This window comes from Astyanax mexicanus, chromosome 2 (genome assembly GCF_023375975.1).
Source record: "Astyanax mexicanus isolate ESR-SI-001 chromosome 2, AstMex3_surface, whole genome shotgun sequence".
Lineage (NCBI taxonomy): Eukaryota > Metazoa > Chordata > Actinopteri > Characiformes > Acestrorhamphidae > Astyanax > Astyanax mexicanus.
The window spans coordinates 18,445,811-18,470,339 of record NC_064409.1 but is presented as its reverse complement, the minus strand read 5'-3'; the positions used below and the strand labels follow the sequence as shown (position 1 = coordinate 18,470,339).

Genomic DNA, 24,529 nt, shown 5'->3' with positions numbered 1-24,529 from the left:
TAACAACCTGAGACCCGCCCCTAATTTTACAGCTTCATTACTCCACTTGGTGGCACTAATCAAATAAACATGATAAACCTACAATGAACAATATTGGTTGTTAACTTATGTGACTATTAGTATTTAGTCCTCTTCAGTAGCTTAGGCTATTTAGTTATGCAATGGTGAATAGCTTGTAGTTGTATTTTTTTCGGTTACAGCTTCTGCCTAAAAATCATTTTGCTCCATTATTTACGTTTACGGAGATCACAGAGTCAGTAAAATGCACAAAATAGTAACAGACACTCTTATCTCAGTATTTTTTCACATATTTCACATTTTAAACAAGATTAATGTTTTGTTTTGTCTAGTTTTATAGTACAACTTTATCAGGCCTTGCTAATAAAAAACAAACAAAAAAAAACACTGTTTAGACTAAATTTGGCAATGATGTGCTGCATGGGGAGGGGTTTTGATTTTACTGGGGGAGTTTTGGTTGTTGAATGAGTCTTGGAAAGATAGATTTGTTTACACTACATTAACATGGCTTAAATGTATCTTAGATCATTTTTATACAATGCAAAGACCAAAGGCTCTATTGTACACCCTACACAAGGTGCGCTGTGATGCTTTTTTTTATGCCTTGCACCAGCAATGTTAAAATAGCGTCACTGATGGGTGTGGAGGTCTGGAACTGAGATTTGTTTAGATACATTTCTGGTGTGTTTTTATCTTTGTGGCAGAAAACATGTGCGCCACTGACTGATTGAAACCCTGACAACAGTCAATATTTTTCAGTCCATACCTATCGTAGCTGCGCACATACACTCCCGCTCCTTACACACACACGGACGTGCTGCAGCGTGGAAATCCAGCTTTTACATTAACAGTAAACAGAATAAAAAATGAAATAAAATTGCTGTTAGGGGTGTGCCTTATCGTATCGTACGTGATAATGTTGCCAAAAAAATTCTAATATCGTGAATGATATTATACCCTGAAATATCATGAAATATCACCCACCCCTAATTATCACATTAGCGTGCTACTTTTTTGCCGTTTTTAGCAAAAGAAAAAAAAAACACTGTTCTCATTTCCTATTAAATATCTACTAGAGACAGATTATATCTGTCCAGTATAATTCATTTTACTTTAATCTGAATATATGGAGATATTTGGAGTGCATTACTAGTATAATGACATTCTGGATTATTGACTTCTGTTACAAATCTGATAAAATAATAATTTTTAATATCTCAGCCATATCATATTGCATGCAAAAAAAATCGTTATCGTCAAAATACCATAAAATATCGTGATATTATTTTAGAGCCATATTGACCACCCCTAATTGCTGTTCCTGTAAATTACCTACTGGTATGCCTTCTCAGCATGAATGAGCAGCTCAATATCCTCTACCGAGATGCGCAAAAGCGCTGCACTGTTAAGATACGAAAGCGCTAAATTCAATGCGCACCTGGCTTTAAAAAAAAGGCAAGTGACACTGTGATTGGTTTATTTTCCGTTGCGCTCAAAATACTCTCATGATGAATTAAGAGAATTAGTACATGCCTTAACATGCTGTGAAAAAAACGAGTCTTGCTGAGTACTGACCATTCCTCAGGATTTTTTTTTTTTATTATTTGTTCATTTGAAATGATTGAAATTAAAAGTCTCTGTTTTCGTATTTTTGCTATATATTTCTCTATATTTCTGTACTTGTTTTCTCTCTCTCATTTATTCTTTTTATTTTTATGGTATAATAAAAATAATGGAAGGGCTCTTTTTTCAGGCGCTGCTGGAGGTGAAGTGTGGTTTTCATTGTGGGTTATTTTTGAAGCGTGTTTTTGTGCTGTTGAGTCCGCTCACGCTGTTAAACTGAAGGACACAGCGGCGGTTAGACCGCTGCAGCTCACCACTGCTTTACTGCGGCTCTGTAAAAGCCCGGTTGACCCGGGGCCGAGTACAGTGTATAACTGGCTGCTGTGCTCCAGTGTAACATGTCTCGGTGCGGTGGGACCGGGAGGGGTGACCTTACTGGAGTTACGGGTGCAGTGCACAGGCAGCAGAAATTTCAGAGGCTAATGTGGTTCGATATCGGATTGATTAGGAAAGGCGTCTCAGCTGCCCTTCTGTAACTGTGTGTGTGTGTGTGTGTGTTGTGTGTGTGTGTTGTGTGTGTGTGTTGTGTGTGTGTGTTGTGTGGTGATTCTCAGGGCTACCTGCCTGCCAACGCAGAGCGCAGAGCCAGCACGTTGCAGAGAAAGAGGCAGGAGTACTTCGGCTTCATAGAGCAATACTACGACTCCCGCAATGACGAGCATCACCAGGACACCTACAGACAGGTAACACAATCCCCCCACCCCCCCCCCCCCCCACACACACACACACACACACCACACGCACTCCCACCACTACTCATTTACACTGCAGAACGTGACCTGTGCTTTAAAAACTAAATCCCAGCCCTTTTGAAGACAGAAATTACCCCCTTTAGTTTATAGGGTTTTACTAAAATGCATTAAAATGCTGCTATGGTTAGAGATGCACTGAATATTTGGCAACCAAAATTATTTGTTCAAAAACGGCAAATAAAAAAGCATTTTCAGTCTTCATTAGAACAAGGCAAGGCAAGTTTATTTATATAGCACCTTTCATGGTCATTCAAAGTGCTTTACAAATTAGAAAATGCAAAGACAAGTCATTAAAACAAAGATAAGTCAAATTAAAAACATGTAAAAGAATAATTGTTTAAGAACAATTAAAAAAAAAGAATAAAAAAAAAACAGAATAAGTAAAATGACTAATAAAAAAAAATATTTATGCTGAACATTGACTTACTTATTGTAAGTCATATTGCCATAGTTTCTCTAATATTTTAGTATTTTTAAAGCAGTGGCTGCAGACCCACAAAACCTTTGCTTTCTTTGCTATTTATTGTTCAAACTTTAGCCACATTTTTGTTTTTGATCTAAATTTTTTAGTTTGGTTGATCTTAGGTTATTATCATAAACATTTTATTAAAACCCAACATTCCAATGTCTAGTCAGAGTGTAAAAAGGACATACTGTACATGTTTTATGTTTTATAAAGGTAAATGTTATTTCATATTTTATGATTTAAATATAACAAGCATTTAGCATTTAGAAGTATAAAGGTTTTATAGCTCATTATTCCAGAGATTTAAAAAATTGTCATTTGCAAATAAAACAAATGTATATCTAAAGGTTTTTTTTAACCACAATTTTTTAACACAATTTAGGTGCTACAAAGAGTACAATGAGCCTTTTTTGTAACTGCCATCAAAGGACCAGTTTGGTACGATAAAAAAAACAAAAAACTTTTTTAACTATATAAAAACATCTTTGTGTGAAATAAAATTACTAAATATAAAATAATTTTTTTTATGATCTGTGCAATAGTAAAACCATTATTAAGAATTTTTGTTTTAGTTTTTTTTTTTGCTTTGTTTTAATTTAGCATTTCCTTAAAAGAATCACTTTTAGCTCTATAAAAAAATATAGATATTTACTGAATTTGTAAGCAGAGGCTTTTTCAGTTGTTTAGCTTTAGCGTCATAAAAAGTTAATTTTGTCTATAAAATAGAAATGTAGAAATGATTCTACCTTAAATATACTGTACTTTCAGACTCTGTGTGTGTGTGTGTGTGTGTGTGTGTGTGTGTGTGTGTGTGTGTGTGCGTGTGTTTGTACCAAGAGTCCATTCATTCACTGTGTGACAAGTAATGTTTTCTGTCACTTTGTCTCTCTGTCTCGAACACACACACACACAAACACACACACACACACACACAAACACACACACACACACACACACACACACACACACACACACACTCTCTCTCTCTCTCTCTCTCTCTATAAAAAAGTTTGAGGTGCTCTCCACCTCCTTCCCCAGAAAATCATGGGCTTTCACAGTGAACTTGAAGCCCCCCTTTTTGCTGACAGTAGGAGAGCACAGCAGATCCATATCAGCTCCACAGGCTCAGCAAGGGTCCGCGTCCCCCCGCTCGCTCCCACACACACCTCCTCAGTGCGGGAGAAAGAGCAGTATAGCTCCACACTCACACGCCGTTCTGCCTTCCCACTGCTGCAGTTAATGGAGGGAAAACGGTGTTTATATCCCAGCAGGACTGTACAATGTCGTGCTGGATACTTATAATATATATATCACTAAAATATACTGATCTGGAAAAAAGAGACCACTTTAAAATTATTATTTAAGTTTCTTTGATTTTACCAAATTGAAAACCTCTGAAATATAATCAAGAGGATGATCACAAGCCATCAAACCACGCTAAACTGCTTAAATTTTTTTGTACCAAGAGTGGCATAAAGTTATTCAAAAGTAGCATGTAAGACTGGTGGAGGAGAACATGATGCCAAGATGCATGAAAACTGGGATTAAAAACCGGGGTTATTCCACCAAATATTGATTTCTGAACTCTTAAATCTTTATAAATATAAACTTGTTTTCTTTGCATTATTTGAGGTCTTTAAGCTCTGCATCTTTTTTGTTATTTCAGCCATTTCTCATTTTTTCCAAATAAATGACCAAAATTATACATATAGCAATGTTTATTTTACTCATGACATGAGCCTATAAATAGCAAAATCATAGAAACTAATTCAGAAACTGAAGTGGTCTTTTTTCAGAGCTATATATATATATATATATATATATATATATATATATATAAAAAAAAGATACCGTTCAGCCCTGAGGGTCCGGCCGCATGGAGAATGTCAGTAAGCCTCTCTGTGCTGTGGGAGAGTGTGGAATTGCTACAGCTCAGAGTCCTCCTCGCCTCTGTCCTGAAATAAAAGGGAAAGTAGAGTAATTTTAGGGAAAGTTTGTGGGCGCTGTGAACTTCTGGTGAACATTGCTTTTTATTAAAGTAGTTGTCACCGGCAGCGGAACAGAAAAGCCTGCAGGGATACGGCCCCTCGCTGGCTGCTCTCAGCGAACGCTCTGCTTCTGCATTGCAGGGGCAAGGCCTACTGCTGGGAGAGGGCAATTAGCTGCTCTCTCGCTGAGCGGGAGCGATGGCAGGCACCCTCGCTCCTCGCCACATTGGCGCAGGTGTCAGCATGGTAGAGCTACGCGGCTGACACTTCCTACAATGAGAGACACCTCAGATGATAAAGGTTCAGAGAAAAGCCTTCACTGATTTGCTCAGAAATTCAGAGAAAACACAAATATCCATAAGAAAATGTGTGTAAAGTTGGGCTACGGTTGTTTTTAGGAGCAGATGAAGGTTGATCAGTGTGAGAAGTGTGAAGGTTTCACTGTGAAAAGTGTTGAAGTTATACAACCAAGCCTTCATTTTAATCAGCAGGGAGTCTTACTTTCTTAGAGAAGAGTAGAGGAAGGTTTTAAAAGTCCTTTTAAGTGGAAAAGTTGAGGACAATGAGGTAGAATTGGGCGATATGATAAAAATATTGTATCACGATACTGAAACAAATTTTCATGATACTTCACATTAATCGTGTTACAAAATGAATGTATGTAAGTAGTGATATATTATTAAAAATGCTAATTAAATACAACAGTTGTTTAAAAATGTGGGAGTTTTAGCGAACCAGCCCACGCTTCCACCAGTTTTAGTGGAACATCACATCATACAGCATCAACAAAGATCGTTGCACAGTGGCATGAACGGAAGCGGTCTCGGTTTGCGCTAAAGATCACCGTAGCTTTCTGGTCCCAGAACCTACTTTTGTTGGTGGAAACCAGGCAAACCATTTCAAAATTAGCTTTTTGAACCAGAATGGTAGTTGTTTCACATTGGTGGAAAAGGACTGTGTGCTGTATGTTCGCACTATAAGGCACGCCAGATTATAGGGTGCATTACGCAACACTAGTAAGGAACAGGGGTGTCACCATGTTTTCCTTCTAATTCAGCAGGTATTGCTGCTGTGTTAATGGGGGTGGGGTTAACTAAGTTAAGTAAAGCTAAGCGAAGTAAACAAAACTGTAATCTTTAAAAAAATAATAATAAAGTCAAACGAGCGCTGGATGTTAATCTACACCGATTTCTCTCCTGAAAACTTTATTTGGGTAAAGTGCTTCTGTTTATTTACAGCAACCTTAGATTTCGAGATTTCCACTAAGGCTGAGTGCAGAAGCATTCGCATTAGCGGCTAGCTGTGGTTAGTGCCAGCAAATACTGCCTAATAGCTCTACACTGAGGAACCCTCAGTGTTCCGGTAAGCCAGGGCACTATCAGATAGCAGTTTGTCCCACGTAGCTTGTGTTAACACGGTAAACATGCAAACTACAGTCTGATATACTCACCTCTGAACAGCGAAAGAGCTAGCGCTTAGCAGCTAATGCTAAGGCTGCTTCAGCAGTGCTAGCCGGGGTTAGCATCAGGCTACAGGCCAATACTCCTCAGCGGCAAAAGAGCTCCGAGCGGCAAAAGAGCTAGTCCTTAGAGCGGTTAGCAGCTAATTACTGCTTCACTGAAACTCCTGTTTAACGCTGTACTTCAGCAGAGTGGCTTTACTGCTCCTTATAACCTGACAGGTAAAATTCATACATGAGGCGCAGCGGATTATAAGGCGCACTGATGATTTTAGGATAAATTAAAGGATTTTAAGTGCTCCTTATAGTGCGAAAAGCACGGTACATGAAACGGTACATGCGTCTTATTGCCAGACAAAGAAAAAATTTAGTTCCTTTTTTAAATATGTGGGTTAATGAGCTTTCCTCCTGCATAGCAACTGTAAGACTTATAATACATATTATATACAATTAAACAAAAAAATCTTTGCTTCATTTATTATAATTCTAAAATCAAGATCTTGTAACTACTTGAATCTAATATCTACCAAATAAGAATGTGACTTACCTTGATGTTGTTTTTGTTCAATTCATTATTTACATCTACTTTTGTCCTATAACATGTAGAATTTATGTACATACTGTTTTTAATGATTAGTATTATATAATAATTTATTTTATTTTATTTAACATCACTTTTAAGTATAATTTTCTTTGTTTTTTTTTTGTAACTGATGGCTCCATGTTTAAGGTTGGGGGATAGAGGAATGTTGTTCACATAAAAGACATTGTTGAATATATAAATAAATGAAGTGCCAAGTCTAAAATGAATAAAGATATGCGTTTAAAATTAATAATACATAAAAAATAACTGCCTTCGTAGACCGTCAGACTGCCATAGCAAGTGTAGCCAAAAATCAGACCACAAGATCTCACCACAGAACCTACACCTAGGTAGCATTAGCCATAGTAATGAAGTAATAAAGGTGTCCCATATTCTGTACATAGTCTGTCCTGAATGTTTGAAGTTTGGAAGAAAATGTACATTTAAATGCATGTTTTTTTTTTTACAAAATATCCTGAACATGTTAACTAATCATCTTCTATTGCAGGTGATTTTGATGTTGGTTAATAGTGAAATGCCATTGAGTGTGTGTGTGTGTGTGTGTGTGTGTGTGTACTGTATATATGTGTGTGTTTGTGTTTGAACATCCTCTCCCATCATCCTCTCCATCTTGCTCTCTGTCTTTCACTCACTCAGAGATTAGAGCTCATATATCAGTGTGTATTTGAGTTTATATACATATATATATGTATGTGGTGTGTGTTTCTCTCTCTGCATCAGATTCAAATAGATATTCCGCGGATGAGTCCGGAGCATTTAGTGCTCCAGCCCAAAGTGACCGAGGTAAGAGGCCGGGAGGAGAGGAGGCTCTGACCTCCGGCCCCTCTGCTTGTCAGCCAGCAGCATGTCACTCAGTCATCATCTGCTCAGTGCCATCTGTCTGTCTCTCTCTCTCTCCCTGTCTACCTGTCTGTCTGTCTGTCTAATCTGGTGGCTGACTCTGAGTCTCTGGAGGCTGGAACTGAAGGAAACAATGCCTCTGCTGTCTGTTCACACACTGAAGAAGAGTTAGCGGCTAATTAGAGCAATACTTAATACAAAATCTAAATTCTATGAAATCTTGTTAGCATGCTTTACCTTAAAGTCTTCAATATAAAGAAATCATATGCTGTGGTGCTCTTTCAGTGTTTCATTCTGAGACATGACACTTTTTTCACTATTGCATGAATTACAGCAACGGTCAAAAGTTAAGACACATCTTCAATTCAGTGTTTTTTTTCTTATTTAAAAATTTTCTGCATTGTATGTATTTTTCTACATTTTTATGGTCATACAAACTTAAAAAAAAAAACATCTGTAACAAAACAAGAGGTAAACCAGAATATGTTTTATATTTTAGATTTTTTTAAAGTAGCACCTCTTGCCTAGATGACATCTTGGCTGGATTTTCTCAGTCAGCTTTATGAATTAGAGTCACCTGGAATGGCTTTCAGTTAACAGCTGTGCTGAACTTGTCAAGAGTTCATTACTTGAATTTCTTGGCTCTTAATGTGTTTGAGAGCATTAATTGTAAAGTTGTGAAGAGGTAGAGTTGTTGAAATTAGGGCTGCAACATTTAGTCGGCGTATTCGTCAACGACGCCTATAAACGTGGTCAATGTGCCATTTAATTGTTGGCGTGTCGTTAAAGTGTGATGGAGCGAGAGACATAGAGAAAAAGCGAGTGAGAAAGAGAGAGAGTTTAACAGTCAGTGTGCAGTAAAAGATGCGTTGTGTCGCAAGCCTCACTAGTAGGAAGTACAAATAGAGGGCATGGCAACTATTGACTAATCGAAAAAAAATAAACGTCAGATTAGTCGACTACTAAAATAGTCATTAGTTGCAGCCCTACAGTGAATAGCCATATTTGAGTAATGTTCTGATCCATATTGTAATAAGAACTGCTTAACTAAGTACTCCAGGAAAATGTACTCTAAAAATATGTTCTACAAATCTATTTTGAGCTAACAAAATACGTGAGCTCAATTCAGTAATTTAGCCCTAAACAATGGAGCTCTCAGGATCTGACACGCATTTTATTGTTAAAGATTGTGTTTCAATTTTTTTAACCAGATTCATTTTAGACCTACTATAATTAATTTTAATTACAGTTTTAGTTGATTTTTGGTTTTACTGTCCATGTCTACACTGATGTTTTAAAAATCGTATGGTCTTGAAAATTTGCCTTGAAGACATGGAAAAGTCATGAAAATATAATGGAACTTATCATGGTTAAAACGTGTATAAACCCTGTCTACCTCTCTCTCTCTCTCTCTCTCTCTCTCTCTCACAAGTGCAGCAAGTCCCACCCACACTGAAACCTCATTGGCCAACTACACATGAAGAGAGGCCAATCAGGATGCTCAGAATTTGTCACTCTCTCACTCTCACTTTTTTTTCCTACTTGTTTATAAATTTTTTTTTCTCAACGTTGTCGATTATTCCGATCAACCGTTGCAGCCTTAATATCAACAAGACAGGTTTTTCCCTTTGGTTCAGTTCTTTCAGTTTTTCAATAATGGAAAGTATTTTCTGTTTTTTGTTTTTGTATGTTTTTGGCTAAGGTCACTCTCAGGTTCAGTATTTATGCACTTTTCCTCTGAGCTGTGGAGCAGAATTGCTAAAGCCACTTTGCACCTTCTTCAGTTGAGAACAGAACAGTGTGTGGAGCTCGCTGTTTCTGGACAGATTCCAAGCCCTCTCTCTCTCTCTCTCTCTCTCTCTCTCTTTCTTTTTAATGGCTGTTCCGAATCCGTCCTAACCTGCTTGTGCTCCTGTGTCTTTTTTTGTGTTCTTCTCCCTGCAGATTCACATTGACATACCGAGAACTAATCCTCTTATTCCTCTCTTTCAACAAGCTTCTGTGCAAGAGGTGAGCCGTCCACACCATTCACTCCACTGACCTTCAAGCTTCCTCCGCCGTGTTCTTGGCCCACACACACACACACACACACACACACACACACACCCCACAAACTCACCACATGCCAATTCCAACACATTTCCATAGGCCACTTTCACACAGTTGCACACACACACAGGCAAATGTTGGTTTTGCTATTCTTTTGAGGATCTTGCATATAATATACACATAAAAATGACTATAGCTTATGTATCTTACTCTTAACCCTAACCTGAACCCCAGTGACTGTAATAAATAATTTGTCTTTTATAGATTTAGTTTAAATGAACCCTTTGATGCGCAACATGGGTCAAAAATGACCCGGCTGAGTTTTAATTTTCTATAGCTTTGCAATAAATTAATTCACTCATTCAGTTTTTGAAGTGTTCCTCAATTCACTTGTTTTTGATCATCATACATCCTTATTTTATTTTTTACTTTCTTACTTTTTAAATAAAAACCTTTTTTTTGTATCACTACCCCTCTAATGGTTAATAAATGTGGGTTTGTCTGACCCGTGTGTGTGTAAACTTGCCGTAGAAATACAAAAGCTGCTTCTTCATAACAAAGATTTGTGTGTAAAAAAAAAAAAAAAAACACTGCCATAGATGATTTAACATAAACAAATGAATGTGGTTCATTTTTGACCCATGTGTGTAAATTCGATATAGTGATATAACATACAGGTGTTGGACAATGAAACTGAAACACCTGTCATTTTAGTTTGGAAGGTTTCATGGCTAAATTGGAGCAGCCTAGTGGCCAATCTTCATTAATCGCACATTGCACCAGTAAGATCAGAGTGTAAAGGTTCAATTAGCAGGGTAAGAGCACAGTTTTACTCAAAATATTGCAATACACACAACATTATGGGTGACACACCAGAGTTCAAAAGAGGACAAATTGTTGGTGCACGTCTTGCTGGTGCATCTGTGACCAAGACAGCGAGTCTTAGTGATGCATCAAGAGCCACGGAATCCAGGGTAATGTCAGCATACCACCAAGTAGGACGAACCACATCCAACAGGATTAACTGTGGACGATGTAAGAGGAAGCTGTCTGAAAGGGATGTTCGTGTGCTAACCCGGATTGTATCCAAAAAACATAAAACCACGGCTGCCCAATCACGGCAGAATTAAATGTGCACCTCAACTCTAATGTTTCCACTAGAACTGTTCGTCGGGACAATAAATGATTGTGGTCTAAATCCAGATGTTTCAGTTTCATTGTCCAACCCCTGTATATTTCTTTGATAAAGTATATAAGTAAATAATATTCAATCATAAAATTAATTGATTTCAAAAGATGAAATAACAATAAATGCGGGTCATTTGTGACCTGTGTTGTGCATATAGAGGGGTTGTGCATATATTGTCGCATCAAAGGGGTTAAAGTAGCTTTTTTTTTTTGGTATAAGATAAAACAAGATCCTCAGAGATGGCTTTGGCCACCAAAATGTCCTCAAAAACATAAGAATATGGCATACTGCTATTCTTATGAGGACACCTGGTCCTTAAAAGGATACCAAAACGTGTGCACTCTCTCTCATTCACAACCACACACACACTCCTCTGTCTCACTGTGGCGAGTCGTATTTTATTATAGAGGCTTTACAGATTTCAGGCTATTGCGTGGGATGTGTTTCTAAGGAGCGAGCTGAGGTAGCACCTCTCACGTGTGTCACACTAAGAAGCCCTTCAGACGTTTGGTTAACTTCAGCATCATCACCGTGAAGCTTGGAGACACCTTACAATGTGCTCTAACTGTTAGAGGTGGGCGTAGTTCATTTGAGAGTGAAAAAAGCAAAAAAAAAACAAAAAAACATGATTATGATTATTAATAATGTTTTTTATTACAAATGCATTGCAATTAATATCTTAGGCTGAAACAGAAACTAAATGAAATAAATCGTCAGAATGTTTTAAAGTAGGGCTGGGTGATATTGTGTTTAAAAAAAAAAAGAAAAAAAAGAAAAAAAGATTCTCGATATTCTTCAAATAAATTAGTGATTCTCGATTTTGATTTAGATTTTTTTGGTTTTTACTGTTTGAAATGATTTTTTTAGGCTGTTGTTTCCTTTACATGTAATACATTAGTAAGCAGCCCCTTTCAAACCTAAATGCAGATTTGATATTAAACACATTGCAAATAGAGTTCTTTACATGTTTTTAAAAGAAGCAAATGAGATTAAGAAAATTAAAAGAAGCAAATGAGATTCACTCTGGCAGATTTTACAGCTTTGGAAAAAAATAAGAGACCACTTAAAAATTATGTTTTTCCTTGATTTTGCCCAATTGAAAACCTCTGAAATATATTCAAAAGGAAGATGGATGATCACAAGCCATCAAACCAAGCTGAACTGCTTGAATTGTTGCACCAGGAGTGCAGGCATAAAGTTATCCAAAAGCAGTGTGTAAGACTGGTGGAGGAGAACATGCCAAGATGCATGAAATTTGTGATTAAAAACCAGGGTTATTCCACCAAATATTGATTTCTGAACTCTTAAAACTTTATATTTATGAATTTGATTTATTTGCATTATTTGAATCCTGAAAGCTCTGCATCTTTTTTTGTTATTTCAGCCATTTCTCATTTTCTGCAAATAAATGCTCTAAATGACAATATTTTGATTTGGAATTTGGGAGAAATGTTGTCCGTAGTTTATAGAATAAAACAACAACGTTCATTTTACTGAGAGAAACTGATTTAAGTTTGAGTCTGAAGTGCTCTTATATATTTTTAAAACAGGAATTTGATTAATAAAATGAGTTTAATTAACCTTCCAGTCCTATTTCAGAGGTTTTTATTTGCTATATATGTATAGGCACTATATATATATATATATATATATATATATATATATATATATATATATATATATATATATATATATATATATAGGCAGATTGGCAGATGGAAAGTAAATATAAAATTTTCTGTTTGCTCTTTGGAAATATAGAGATTTTCTTCTGTTTTTCTTCTTTTTTACTTCTTATTATTGTTATTAGAATAGAAGCAAAACAGCACAAAGTGGTGTAAACCACATGTACTGCTTTATTAATGCTTGTTTAAAAGTCATTAATATCATAACAAAGGCATGTGCAGCAGAGCGATGTAATTGGATGTTGCCAAAGATTAACAAGTAACACGGTGACAGTGATTTAAAGGCTATAGTTTAAAAAAAAAAAAACACCTAAGAAATAAGACTTGGGCTAGAGCACACGTCAACATGAATTTTTCACAAAGGCATGGAAATGTATTGGCTAAAAAGTGTATGAACTCTGGACATATAAAAATCCTTAATTATTAGATTATTTGTTGAATTAATGAGCAAATCACACAGTTTATTGAGTTTATAAGACTAATAAGTTACTCATACAGTATAAAGAGTTATACATATTATAGTGAGGCGTTCTTCTCTGATTACTAATTAGAGGATAAAAAGCTTTGTATACGTATTTAATGAGTTAATCAGAAACACAATTTCTGTATATATTTATTCAGGTTAATTTGGTTGAAAAAAAATGAGTCTTCATCTTAGTTGGGAGTTACATGCAAGGGTTAGTTTATCAGTGTTTTTGATGTTTACAGCAGCACTAGGTCGGATTTTCTTGATTTTGGATCTTTTTAAAGAAGTAAAATTATAGCTTGAAACTCACTGCAGCGCTGCATTGAGGTTTAATAGGAGGAATAGCGGTGCTCTCGTGTCTGTGCCGGAGCTCCTCTCAGCTCAAACCAAAATCTGTAAGTTTTCTGATGCGGTCGCGACCAACGCTCGTGAGAACTGCGACCTGCTTTCCGACCTTTAGTTCTAACAGTTCTATAAGGACTACTTGTTCATTCTTTACAAACTAACATACAGACACTCTGGCAGAAGCTGGAAAGAGACCAAATATGTCTGTGAAAGCCAGAAAATGAGAAAGAGAAACTATTCGGCCTGAAACATTTATTACACTCTACAACTGTAGGGGGAGCCCACGAGCACAAAATCTCAATCCTACCTAGTGGAGCTTTATAAGGTTCAAAATATATGAATGTTATTGTGCATTTTCTACCAATAATTCAATCATTAGTGATTTTCACTTAATAGTTCTCCAATTAAAAAGTAATATTGTAAAGAATATTTCATAAATAATATAAAAAATTTAGGAACACATCATTTAGATCTTAATATACACCTAATTTGTCTTTGTAAAAATAAAGTCCGACCAAAACAGTTTTTATATGTAAATTAGATACTGCATTAGTAATCATGCAAAAAAGTATTTTATTAATAATACTCATACGCAGTCAAGTGTGTGAAGTTAGTTTGGTATAGTGTTGTATCCTGTCCAGTGCATCACTAATGAAGCAAACTTTGCCCACTAAGCACGTCTCTGCTTGTCCGCTACTTTTTGGGTAAAGAGGAAAATTGTTTAAATTGAATTTCTGGCCCAACTATTGTTTGAATAATGCATGCTCGCATCTGCGCCTGCTCCCTCCTCGCTCACCAGCATGTTAAAGAGACCTGATCATCCCTCTGGTGAGCGCTCTGACCGTGACGACCCTTTTACCCTCTCCATTAGTGTCAAACACGACACGTCACTCTAGTACGGGCGGCAGGCTGGCTAATGAGGGGCAAGGCAGGTTCTTATCTCAAGACACTCATTAGACCTCGGCCATGTGACCTTGATCAGCAGGTGCTGATGTCGTGCTCTGTGTTCGTGTGTTACACGTGTGTTTTTTTTTTGTTTCGTTGTGGTCCTGAGCTAGTCCTCTTTACATCCTCACCTTGCTTGCCTTTAGTCTTTCTTTTTCTATTTTTTTTTTTCTTTCCATTTTCTTCACAATGTGCAAGGCCAATTACCCAACCCACTCATTAGGACTCCCCCTATCACTAGTGATGCCCCAAAACCAGGAGGGTGAAGACTAGCACATGCATCCTCCGATACATTTGAAGTCAGCCACTGCCTCTTTTTGAACTGCTGCTGATGCAGTATTGTCGAGTAGCATCACAGCACACTCTGAGCAAAGCACAGCGACTCGGTTTCAATACATCAGCTCACAGATGCCTCGTGCTGATCGGCATCACCGTTTGGAGTGATGTGGGGAAAGAGTGGAATCTACCCACCTAGAGAGAGAGAGCAAGGTCAATTGTGCTCTCTCTCAGGGCTCCGGTAGCCGATGGCAAGCTACATAACCAGGATTCGAACAGGATTTGAACAGGATTCGATCTCCTGATCATTATGGCAGCGCAAAGCCCGCTGGATCACTCTGAGCCCCACGCTACCCTTCAGTCTTTACTGTTATTATTTAACACTTAATGAGAGTATATAAAATTCCTGAGAAAAGCAAGCACATATGAGTGAGGCCTTTGCTACAGATGAGCCAGTATGTTAAGCAAATAAATGGATAATGTATTCAATCTCACCTCCTTCAATAGACTACAGCTGGTTATTGATTTCTGCTGCCTGCTTTAATGTCTAATTTCCTCCTCCTTTTTGTGACTAAATGATTTGAATAATTAACTGATGATAACTGATAATCACTGTATGTAGTGGGTAGTACTGATACAACCGAATTCATCAATTCAAAGCAATATTCAACCTGCAGGCCAATTAGAACAAATAATAAAAAAAAAAAAACTGGTCGAAAAGACTCAGAGTGGTTCAGTAGTCTAAAGTGCTGCAACTATGATTGGGAGATCACTGGTTCGAATCCTGGTCATGCAGCTTGCCATCAGCTACCGTAGCCATGAGAGAGCACAATTGGCCTCGCTCTCTCTTGGTGGGTAGATGGCACTTTCTCCTCACATCACTTCAAAGGGTGATGTCGATCAGCACAAGTCGCTGCACTTTTCTCCAAGTGCACGCTATGATGCTACTCGGCAATGCTGCATCGTGCTAAATGTATCGCAGGAGACGTGTTAGTCACGCTCCTGGTGTTGGAGCATCACTAGTGATGGGGGGGGTCCTAATGAGTGGGTTGGGTAATAGGCTTGTAATTTGATGAGAAAATGGGATAAAAAAAGAAAGAAAAACTGGTCTACAACATTGCCAATATTGCCATAGTTTCATGTTTTTTTTTGTCTTTTTTTCTTTCTCAATAGTTTAGTAAAAGAAAATTGAAAAAAATGTTGTAACATATGTAAATAGTCGGTGGTAGCAATTAAGGCAACCACAAATGTAAATCAAAAATGATTTTGGCGTTGTTTTAGGCCAGACTTCCAAACAATATTGAGTTATTTGTGCATTTTCTAACATCTTTACACAATAATCTGTATATAAAGTATGAAAATTTGCCTTAGCAAAACTTAGATTATGATTTCTAAATGTGTGAAACAAGATGAAGAATAAGATAATAATGTTTAAGGGCAGATGTTTATAAGGTGGTAGATCTCCAAAACCTGGGTTGGGCACCCATACTCTTGGCCTGTTTCTGAGGACCACATGTGTCCCTACCAAGTACCTCCAACTGGCTCATCACTCCAGTAGTGTCCTTCAGGGGGAACACACTTCTGGCATCTTAGAAACAGGAAGACTGAGCCCTGTGTCCCCATCCCAGTTTAAACATGTTTAACCCCTTCGGTCATGTTCACCATAGAAACTTCAGGAGGAACTAAACTCATAATATGCATCATATATTATTATTATTATTTTTTTTTTTACATTAGATCAATTATATTGCTATTCTTTTCTCATTTATGTTATGAATAGTCTCTAAAAGCTTACAGAAGAGGGATTTTATTTTATCTAAGATCAGTGTAAAAAGATTTTTATTATACGTCCTCAAGACAATTCATCATGAAACTACCAGATTCAAATTCAAATTATATAAAAATTTCTAATTCTAAATTCTAAACAACAAAAATAGACATGCAAGCTTTTACAGTAAGGTATCCACATACATTCTGTGCTCCCTTTAATCTCAGCATGGAGGTATAAAGGAGAAGAGTCAGGCTGAGCGGAAGAGAAAGAGAGCGAGTGTAAGGGAGGAGAATGGAGGAGGAGACGTCAAACGCGTGGAGCACCTCGCATTAACAATCCCCACCTTATCCCTCCTCCCCCCAGCTTTGATAAACGGAGCTTTGAACATGAAAGGCGACAGAGGAGGTGAGCGTGGCGTTCCTGTTGATGGACTGGGATTGGTGGAGAATAGGATGTGGAGCCACGCGAGGCACAGTGAGCATGTCTGGTGTTTTGGGCCTCGGCGCAGGCGATGAGTTTATTCGCGTGTTGACAGGAACATGACGCCCCAAAAGGCGCCAGCCGTCAGTTGGGCCTGTCAGACGTCAAAGGCAGAGCCGGCGTCTCACTTTTGTACCTGATTTAAGTTGAACTTCAAGCTGGCTTTAATTTGAGCGAGCTGACAGCAAGGTGAAACATTAAAAAGCGGCGCTGTCTTTAATGAAGATAGAGGTGTTTGCTTAGCAAGAAAAGGGAAAATGTCCTGGAAAAGTCCTTGTTACCAGCAGCGGGAGAGTGGCCTTAGGAGCTGAAGATGAAATGTTAATGACGTGCCTCGCTTTCATTACGATAAAAACAGCTGACTTGGTATCAAAGTTTGCTATAGCTTCCTGTTTCCTTTGAGACTTCTTCGTCACTAATCTCTAAACACACGAATGTTTGGTAATGTGGGCATTCTTTACAGTCATTTTTTTTTATCCCTGCATTCTGCTCTATTGACTGTTGAGTTATGTTTTTGGCTTCATCGTTCCACAGTGTTTATTTTAATGTACTGTATTTTTGCACTATTAGGCACACCAGATTATAAGGCGTACTATCAATGAACGTCTGGAAAAAGGGTGTCGCCATGGTTTCCTTTGAATTCAGCAGCTCTCGCCGCTGGGTGGTGGCAGGGGGTGAGGGGGGGACTAAGATCAGTAAAGCTAAACTAGTAAACAAAACTTTAATTCTTAAAAACAAACAAAAAAATATTTTAATGTTAATCGAGTGCTGGATGTTAATCTACAAAGATTTCTCTCCTGAAAACTGTTTATTTGGGTGAATAAATCACTTCTGTTTATTTACAGTAAGCTTAGTTTTCTATATTTCCACTAAGACTGAGTGCAGCAGCATTAGCGTTAGCTAGCTGCAGTTAGCTCTACTAAATGCCACCCGTCGGTGCAACACTGAGGAACCCTGAGTGTTCCTGTAAGCCAGGGTGATATAAGCTAGCGATTTATGTCAAGTAGCTTGCTTTAACATGGTAAACGCGCAGACTACAGTCCGATATACTTATCAATATACTCCCGCAAAAGAGATGGCGGTTAGCACTGTAAACGGCTAATGCTAATACTGCTCCAGCCTCGGTGCTGGAGAACTAAACCGAAACTCCTGTATATCGCTGTACTTTAGCAGAGTGGCTTTACTACACCTTACATCCTGACTGGTAGAATTCATACATAAGTCATAAAAGTAGTTCTCAGAAATAAAATGCTCATTGGGAGTGGTGTTCTAGAAATGAGGTGTGTTTAGGTAAATTTCTGGTGTATTGCTATCTTGGCAGTGGAGAAAACAGGTGCGCCAATGACTTACTAGAACCCAGACAACAGTCATCTTTCAGACTTTCATTGCTGTCTTGGTAATGCAGTCGCTCAACGTACATACCCCTCCACTTGTTGCACACACAAGGACTCACAGCAGTGCACACACAACCAACTATTACATCAACAATGAACAGATTACTAAATAAAATAACATTGCTGATCCCATAAATAACATGCTTACGTACCATTACAAAGCTCAGAAGCGCTGCAGCATTAAAATAGCAATCCTCTAAGGTCAGAGCACACCTGGCTATTAAAGTTAATGGCAGGTGACTTGTTATTGGTATATTTTACGTTACGGCCAAAACATTCTCACGATTAGTTACTGGAATTAGTACAAACCTTTTACACGTTTTGATCTGTGCATTTCCATTGTTACGATAGTAAAGACTCACTGACATGCCTTTAACCAGGCTGCGTAGTGAATGGTTGATGGCTCGCTTATAGATTGCTAAAGTAAAACCTAAAATAGGTCTTCCTTTCCTGGGGTCATCCTGATGAGAGCCAGTTTCATCATAATGTTTGTGACTTCCTTGAATAGTTCTGTCTTATCTCTTTATCCTTTGGAAATGGTGCATGACTGGAGTGTTAGAATTGAGGATCGGTTTAATCGCTTTAGATTAGAGGCATTCAATTTCTTCAGTACTTAACATGCTAGTATTTCCCCGCAGATATTGAGGAGGGAAATGTGCGTATTTATATGCTGACAGTTGAAGATGAAATGCTAAAACCAAACCTCACTTTGATTAAAATAAAAACAGCTGATTTGATTTGGTACCAAAGTTTGCTATTCCTTCCTGCTTCCTTTGCAACTTTTTCTATCTTGTCACTAATCTCTGAACACACAAACACTTTGGCAACATGGCAACATGTGGGCATTCTTTCCAGTCATTTTCTCACCCTCGCCGTCTCCTCTATTGACTGTTGTGATGCTAATTACTCCTGAAAGCTTAATTGATTTTTTTAATTGATTGCCGGCTAACTGAGGAGATTCTCTCTGTGTCTAATTAAAAGCAGTCAAACGAGTGACCTTGCGATGCTCGAGTCACGTAACACTGAGCGATCGCACGGGTCTACTCTTTGTGTGTATAAACAGTGTAAACTGTATGTGTATCTCCTGTTTTTTTGCTATTGCAGTTTTCAGTGCTTTTCCAGGGTTTAATTCCTTTTTCTCCTTGTTCTTCTTCTTCTTCTTCTTCAGATCTTTGAGCGAATTCTCTTCATCTGGGCCATACGGCATCCCGCCAGCGGCTACGTGCAGGGCATCAACGACCTTGTCACTCCCTTCTTCGTTGTTTATGTCTTCGAGTATATTGGTGAGTCGATAGTCCTTTTACAATCCCAGACACATAAAAGACCCATAGCCGCTGCGTAAACTCTCATGGAGTCCATTGATCTGCTTTGTTTAGGGCCGTCAAACTGCGAGGGATTCAAACAACCCGTGTTTGGGCATGTGAAGCTATTGAAAATTAATACAGGATTGTTTGCAGTCCCTTACGTCAGTAATACTTTGTATACCGAGATTCAATAAACTGGCAGGAAGTGCCCGGCTTACACTGCAGGACATGTAAAATCCAAACTAATGTTCCAAATGTGAGAGAACCCAAACATAATGACTATTTTCAAAAGATTATTGTTTTCTCTACTCCAATCGTGCTTAGTCACCACCACACATTTTCAGATTATGCAAGCAAACTACAGGAGTCCTGACTGACTTTTCTGAACCTCAAACCCTCACAGGAATTGCTCACAAACTGCTACACAGCAGTGAAAGGCCAAGAGGAAGAACAAAATGTGGGCACCTTGTATGTTTATGTGGTTAAAGGCCATTTATCTGAACAGTTAGAGTCGGCTAAAAATATGCTTCTGCTAGAATAAATGCAAGTATTGATTAATTAATAATAAGTATTTCTAAACCTCTGCTTCATAAAAAAAATGCTCAGTCCATTCCTATTCAATCCAAATCCATTTTAACTTATTAGCTCTGCTGATTGAATGTGAACAGTTTATTTGAGCTCTTCTTTAAGGCATCATCAGTGTCACAGGATACTGAGCTCTTAATTAAAAAACTCTGATAAAAAAATATATATACAGCTCTGAAAAAAGAAACCACTTAAAAATTATGAGTTTCTTTGATTTTAACAAATTGAAAACTTCTGGAATACAATCAAGAGGAAGATGGATAATCACAAGCCATCAAACCAAACTGAACAGCTTGAATTGTTGCACCAGGAGTGGCATAAAGTTATCCAAAAGCAGTGTGTAAGTCTGGTGGAGGAAAACATGCCAAGGTGCTTGAAAAATGGGGTATTCCTCCAAATATGGATTTCTGAACACTTTTCTGAAAACTTTTAATAAATGAAAATAAAATTAAAATAAATTCTCTAAATGACAATATATTTATTTGGAATTTGGGAGAAATGTTGTATGTAGTTTATAGAATAAAACAACAATGTTCATTTTACTCAAATATATACCTATAAATATCAAAATCGGAGAAACTGATTCGAAAACTGAAGTGATCTCACTTGTTATTCACAATTGGGATTGTTTCTAATAATTAGGGGTGTTACAATGCACTTTACTCACAATTGTTTTTTAAAATAGTATGCATCACCAAGCTAAGTTGAGCTAAGTTAGTCTAATGCAAGATAATATGCTCTTTTTCTTCTTTGCACAAACATTTTTTTTTTTTTTTTTTTTACCGGAGGCAACACCATGTCCAATATACATACAGTGACCGAGCAACATGATATTTTAATAATATTAATGATTGTGTAATATCTACCAACCTTGCAGACACAATACATATAAAGCCCAGCTCTTGATGGCTAACCATATACAAGGGCTCAGCACTGCATACAGGATGCCACTTGATATAATATAATATGCATGCGTATTCCAGGAAAGCAATCGGCTAATTGATAGTACACATTGTATAGGTGTACAAACAATGCCTACCTCTTTGATCTCTCCTATCTCTCTTCGTGTAGGGAGGCTGGACTTGATGCGCTGAAACCAGTGGTTTGTACACGGGTGGTGGGCGGGCAGGGGCGGCCAGACTCTACAGCCTCCAGTCGTTTGCATCTCATTGCCGTAGAGCGAGATGTTTCTGTCGCTTTTGACTCCTCTCTGTTGTGACTCAGGCGCTGTTTGATCCTCAAAGAAGCGCCAAGCTTTGTTTCTCCCGAACCTTCAGCTGCTGATGAGCCTTGAAAGAGCTCCGGCCGGCTAGCACATTCAAAAAGCATTGCCGTGACACCTTACATGATGGTTTTGATGTGTTTGTTGTTTTCGGGGTGTTTTTCCCCGCCGTTGTTGTTTTTCTTCCATGTTCAGTTGCGCAGGACAGCTTTTCTGTCATCTTTCATGCTGGAAACTGAGACATCTAATTATGATTTTGGTTGAAAGATGCTCTTGTCTTGTTGTGTTCTTTGGTTACTTTTACATGTGCACATATGAAGGGTCTTTTTCAGAACCAAATGTGAGAAGATGGCCTGTGTGAGGCCTGTTTAGGCCCTTTTAACTTTTTAAGGGCTTTGTTTAAAGTGGATTTGGGAATTGAACCCGCAACCCTGTGGTCAGGGGTCCCCTTCAGCCTTCAGCTAAGTGCTCTAATCACTGAGCCACTTCACAAAGTTAACCAATGATTTTAAATACTCTTCGAGCTGGTTCAAACGTGCAATGTTGGACATGGATATTGAACCCACAACCCTGTGATCACCACTAAACCAATGGTTTAACCACTGATCCAGTGGAACCTGGTAAATTTTAATGCTCTTGTGCTTTGTTCACATTTACAAATTTATCCTCTGTAATGACAGATCAGTAATTTGCACAAAATCCCAACATTAGACCTGGGTATTAAACCCACAACCCCTTGATCATTACTAACCCAATGCTTAAACCACTGACCCACTACTACACAGGGTAAACTTGTGAATTTGTATGTTGTTGGGCTTTGAACAAATGCTCAACATTGGTCATGGGTATTAAACCCACAACCCTGTGAACACTACTAACCCAATGCTTAAACCACTGACCCACTACTACACAGGGGAAGTGATGAACTTCAATGCTGTTGGGCTTTGAACAAATGCTCAACTTTGGACCTGGGTATTAAACCCACAACCCTGTGATCACTACTAACCCAATGATTTAATCACTGCCCCACTACTACACAAAGTAAACTTGGAAATTTTGAATGCTTTTAAGCTTTGAACCAAAGCCCACAATTGGACCTAAGGATTAAACCCACAACCTTGTGATCCCTACTAACCCAATGCTTTAACCACTGACCGACTACTACACAGGGTAAACTTGTGAATTTTAATGATTTTAGGCTTTAAACCAAAGCCCACAATTGGACCTGAGGATTAAACCCACAACCCTGTGATCTCTACAAACCCAAAGCTTTAATCACTGACCCACTACAACACAGGGTAAACTTGTGAATTTAAATGCTGTTGGGCTTTACACAGAAGCCAAATATTGGACCTAGGTATAAAACCCACAACCCTGTGAACACTACTAACCCAGTGCTTTAACCACTGACCCAGTACTACACAGGGTAAACTGGTGAATTTGAATGCTGTTGAGCTTTGAGCAAAAGCCCAGTGTTGGACCTGAGGATTAAACCCACAACCCACTGAACACTACTAACCCAATGCTTTAACCACTGACTCACTACTACACCGGGTAAACTGGTGAATCTGAATTCTGTTGGGCTTTGAGCAAAAGCCCAGCATTGGACCTAAGGATTAAACCCACAACATTGTGATCCTTACTAACCCAATGCTTTAACAACTGTCTCACTACTACACAGGGTACACTTGTGAATTTGAATGCTTTTAGGCTTTAAACCAAAGCCCACAATTGGACCTGAGGATTAAACACACAACCTTGTGATCCCTACTAACCCAATGCTTAAACCACTGACCAACTACTACAGAGGGTACACTGGTGAATTGTAATGCTGTTGGGCTTTGAACAAATGCCCAACGTTGGACCTGCGTATTAAACCCACAACCCCTTGATCACTACCAACCCAATGCTCAAACCACTGACCCACTTCTACACAGAGTAAAATAGCGTTTTTTAATGCTGTTGGGCTTGAACAAATGCCCAATATTGGACCTGGGTATTAAACCTACAACCCAATGCTCTAATCAGTCTAATCAAAGGGTAAACTAAGTAGTGAATTATATTGGTATTTTAATTTGAACAGCAACAGGGTTCACTACCTGTGCCCACTGCCCAACAGAGGACTGGGGTATTGAACCCACAACCAATGATGTTGTGTAATCCATTGCTCTACTCCACACCTGGAGTAAACAGGCTACTCCTGATCCAGAGCTACAGTATTTTTTGTATTTCTGACTTGAGTTTCTGCTGTTCATTTAAGTTGGTATCAAGTTTTCATGTGGGATGAGACCCTTATCCCAAATAGCTTATTGAAGAGCTTTTGTTTATCTGTCTGTCGCTTGTCAGTCTCCCTCTCCCTCTGTGTGTAACCAATCCCGGAGCAAAGTTCTGTTGCAGTGGATCTGCTGCTTCTCTACATCCGCCCTCCACCATTTATTACCCACAATTCCACTGGGTTCAATAAGCCCTGGCTGCGCTTGCGACGGCTCCTCTGTCAGACTGTGGCTTTGGTTCTGACTGCAGGCTGCTGGGGGCCCCATTAAAGTCAGGAAACGCAGCAAGCCAAGGCAACACATCACACTCTTACTGTGAAAAAGATATGTCTTACCACCTTCAATCAGTGGTGGTCATAGAGAGCGTGAGAGAGTGGGAGAGTGAGAGAGGGGCGGGGGAAAGCAGAGAAACCACTGAAGTTGAATTTTAAGCCGGAGAAATTTGCTGTGTGATGGGAAGGCAAGCGCTTACTCACTCGCTCGCTTGTTTTCTGGTTTCACTGAGTGCTCGGCTTTCAGTTTTTTGTTTGCTTGTTTGTTTAAAGAAGACCTGTCAGATTCTGGTGAATCTGGATTTGACTGAAACACTTTCTTTAAGTCTGTCCAGTCATGCTGCCTGAAGCAGTGTTGGTTGCTTCACAGCAACCTATCACTCAGCTGCTTCCGCAAAGCATTGACACGAGCCTTTTGGGACATTTGCAGAACTGCATGTTTGGAACGGAAGGCAGCCTTCCATTTCGGAAGAAAATCCTTCTGTATTGTCATTGAGAAGGGCGGTGAAAGCAATTTAGCTAT

The 24,529-nt window shown here is 38.5% G+C and overlaps 1 protein-coding gene across 3 annotated transcripts in view; it reads left to right on the top strand.

Moving 5' to 3' along the window:
• The window catches only part of tbc1d22a (TBC1 domain family, member 22a), a 261,181-nt gene that overhangs the window by 60,450 nt on the left and 176,202 nt on the right, over positions 1-24,529 (top strand). The window contains exons 6-9 of one of the 3 annotated variants that reach the window (XM_049473641.1): positions 2,196-2,324; positions 7,631-7,693; positions 9,695-9,760; positions 19,519-19,633. In XM_049473641.1, coding sequence (XP_049329598.1) covers positions 2,196-2,324; positions 7,631-7,693; positions 9,695-9,760; positions 19,519-19,633 — 373 coding nt within the window. The remainder of the gene's footprint in view (positions 1-2,195; positions 2,325-7,630; positions 7,694-9,694; positions 9,761-19,518; positions 19,634-24,529) is intronic. The other 2 variants (XM_049473643.1, XM_049473642.1) reach the window with 2 other exon arrangements.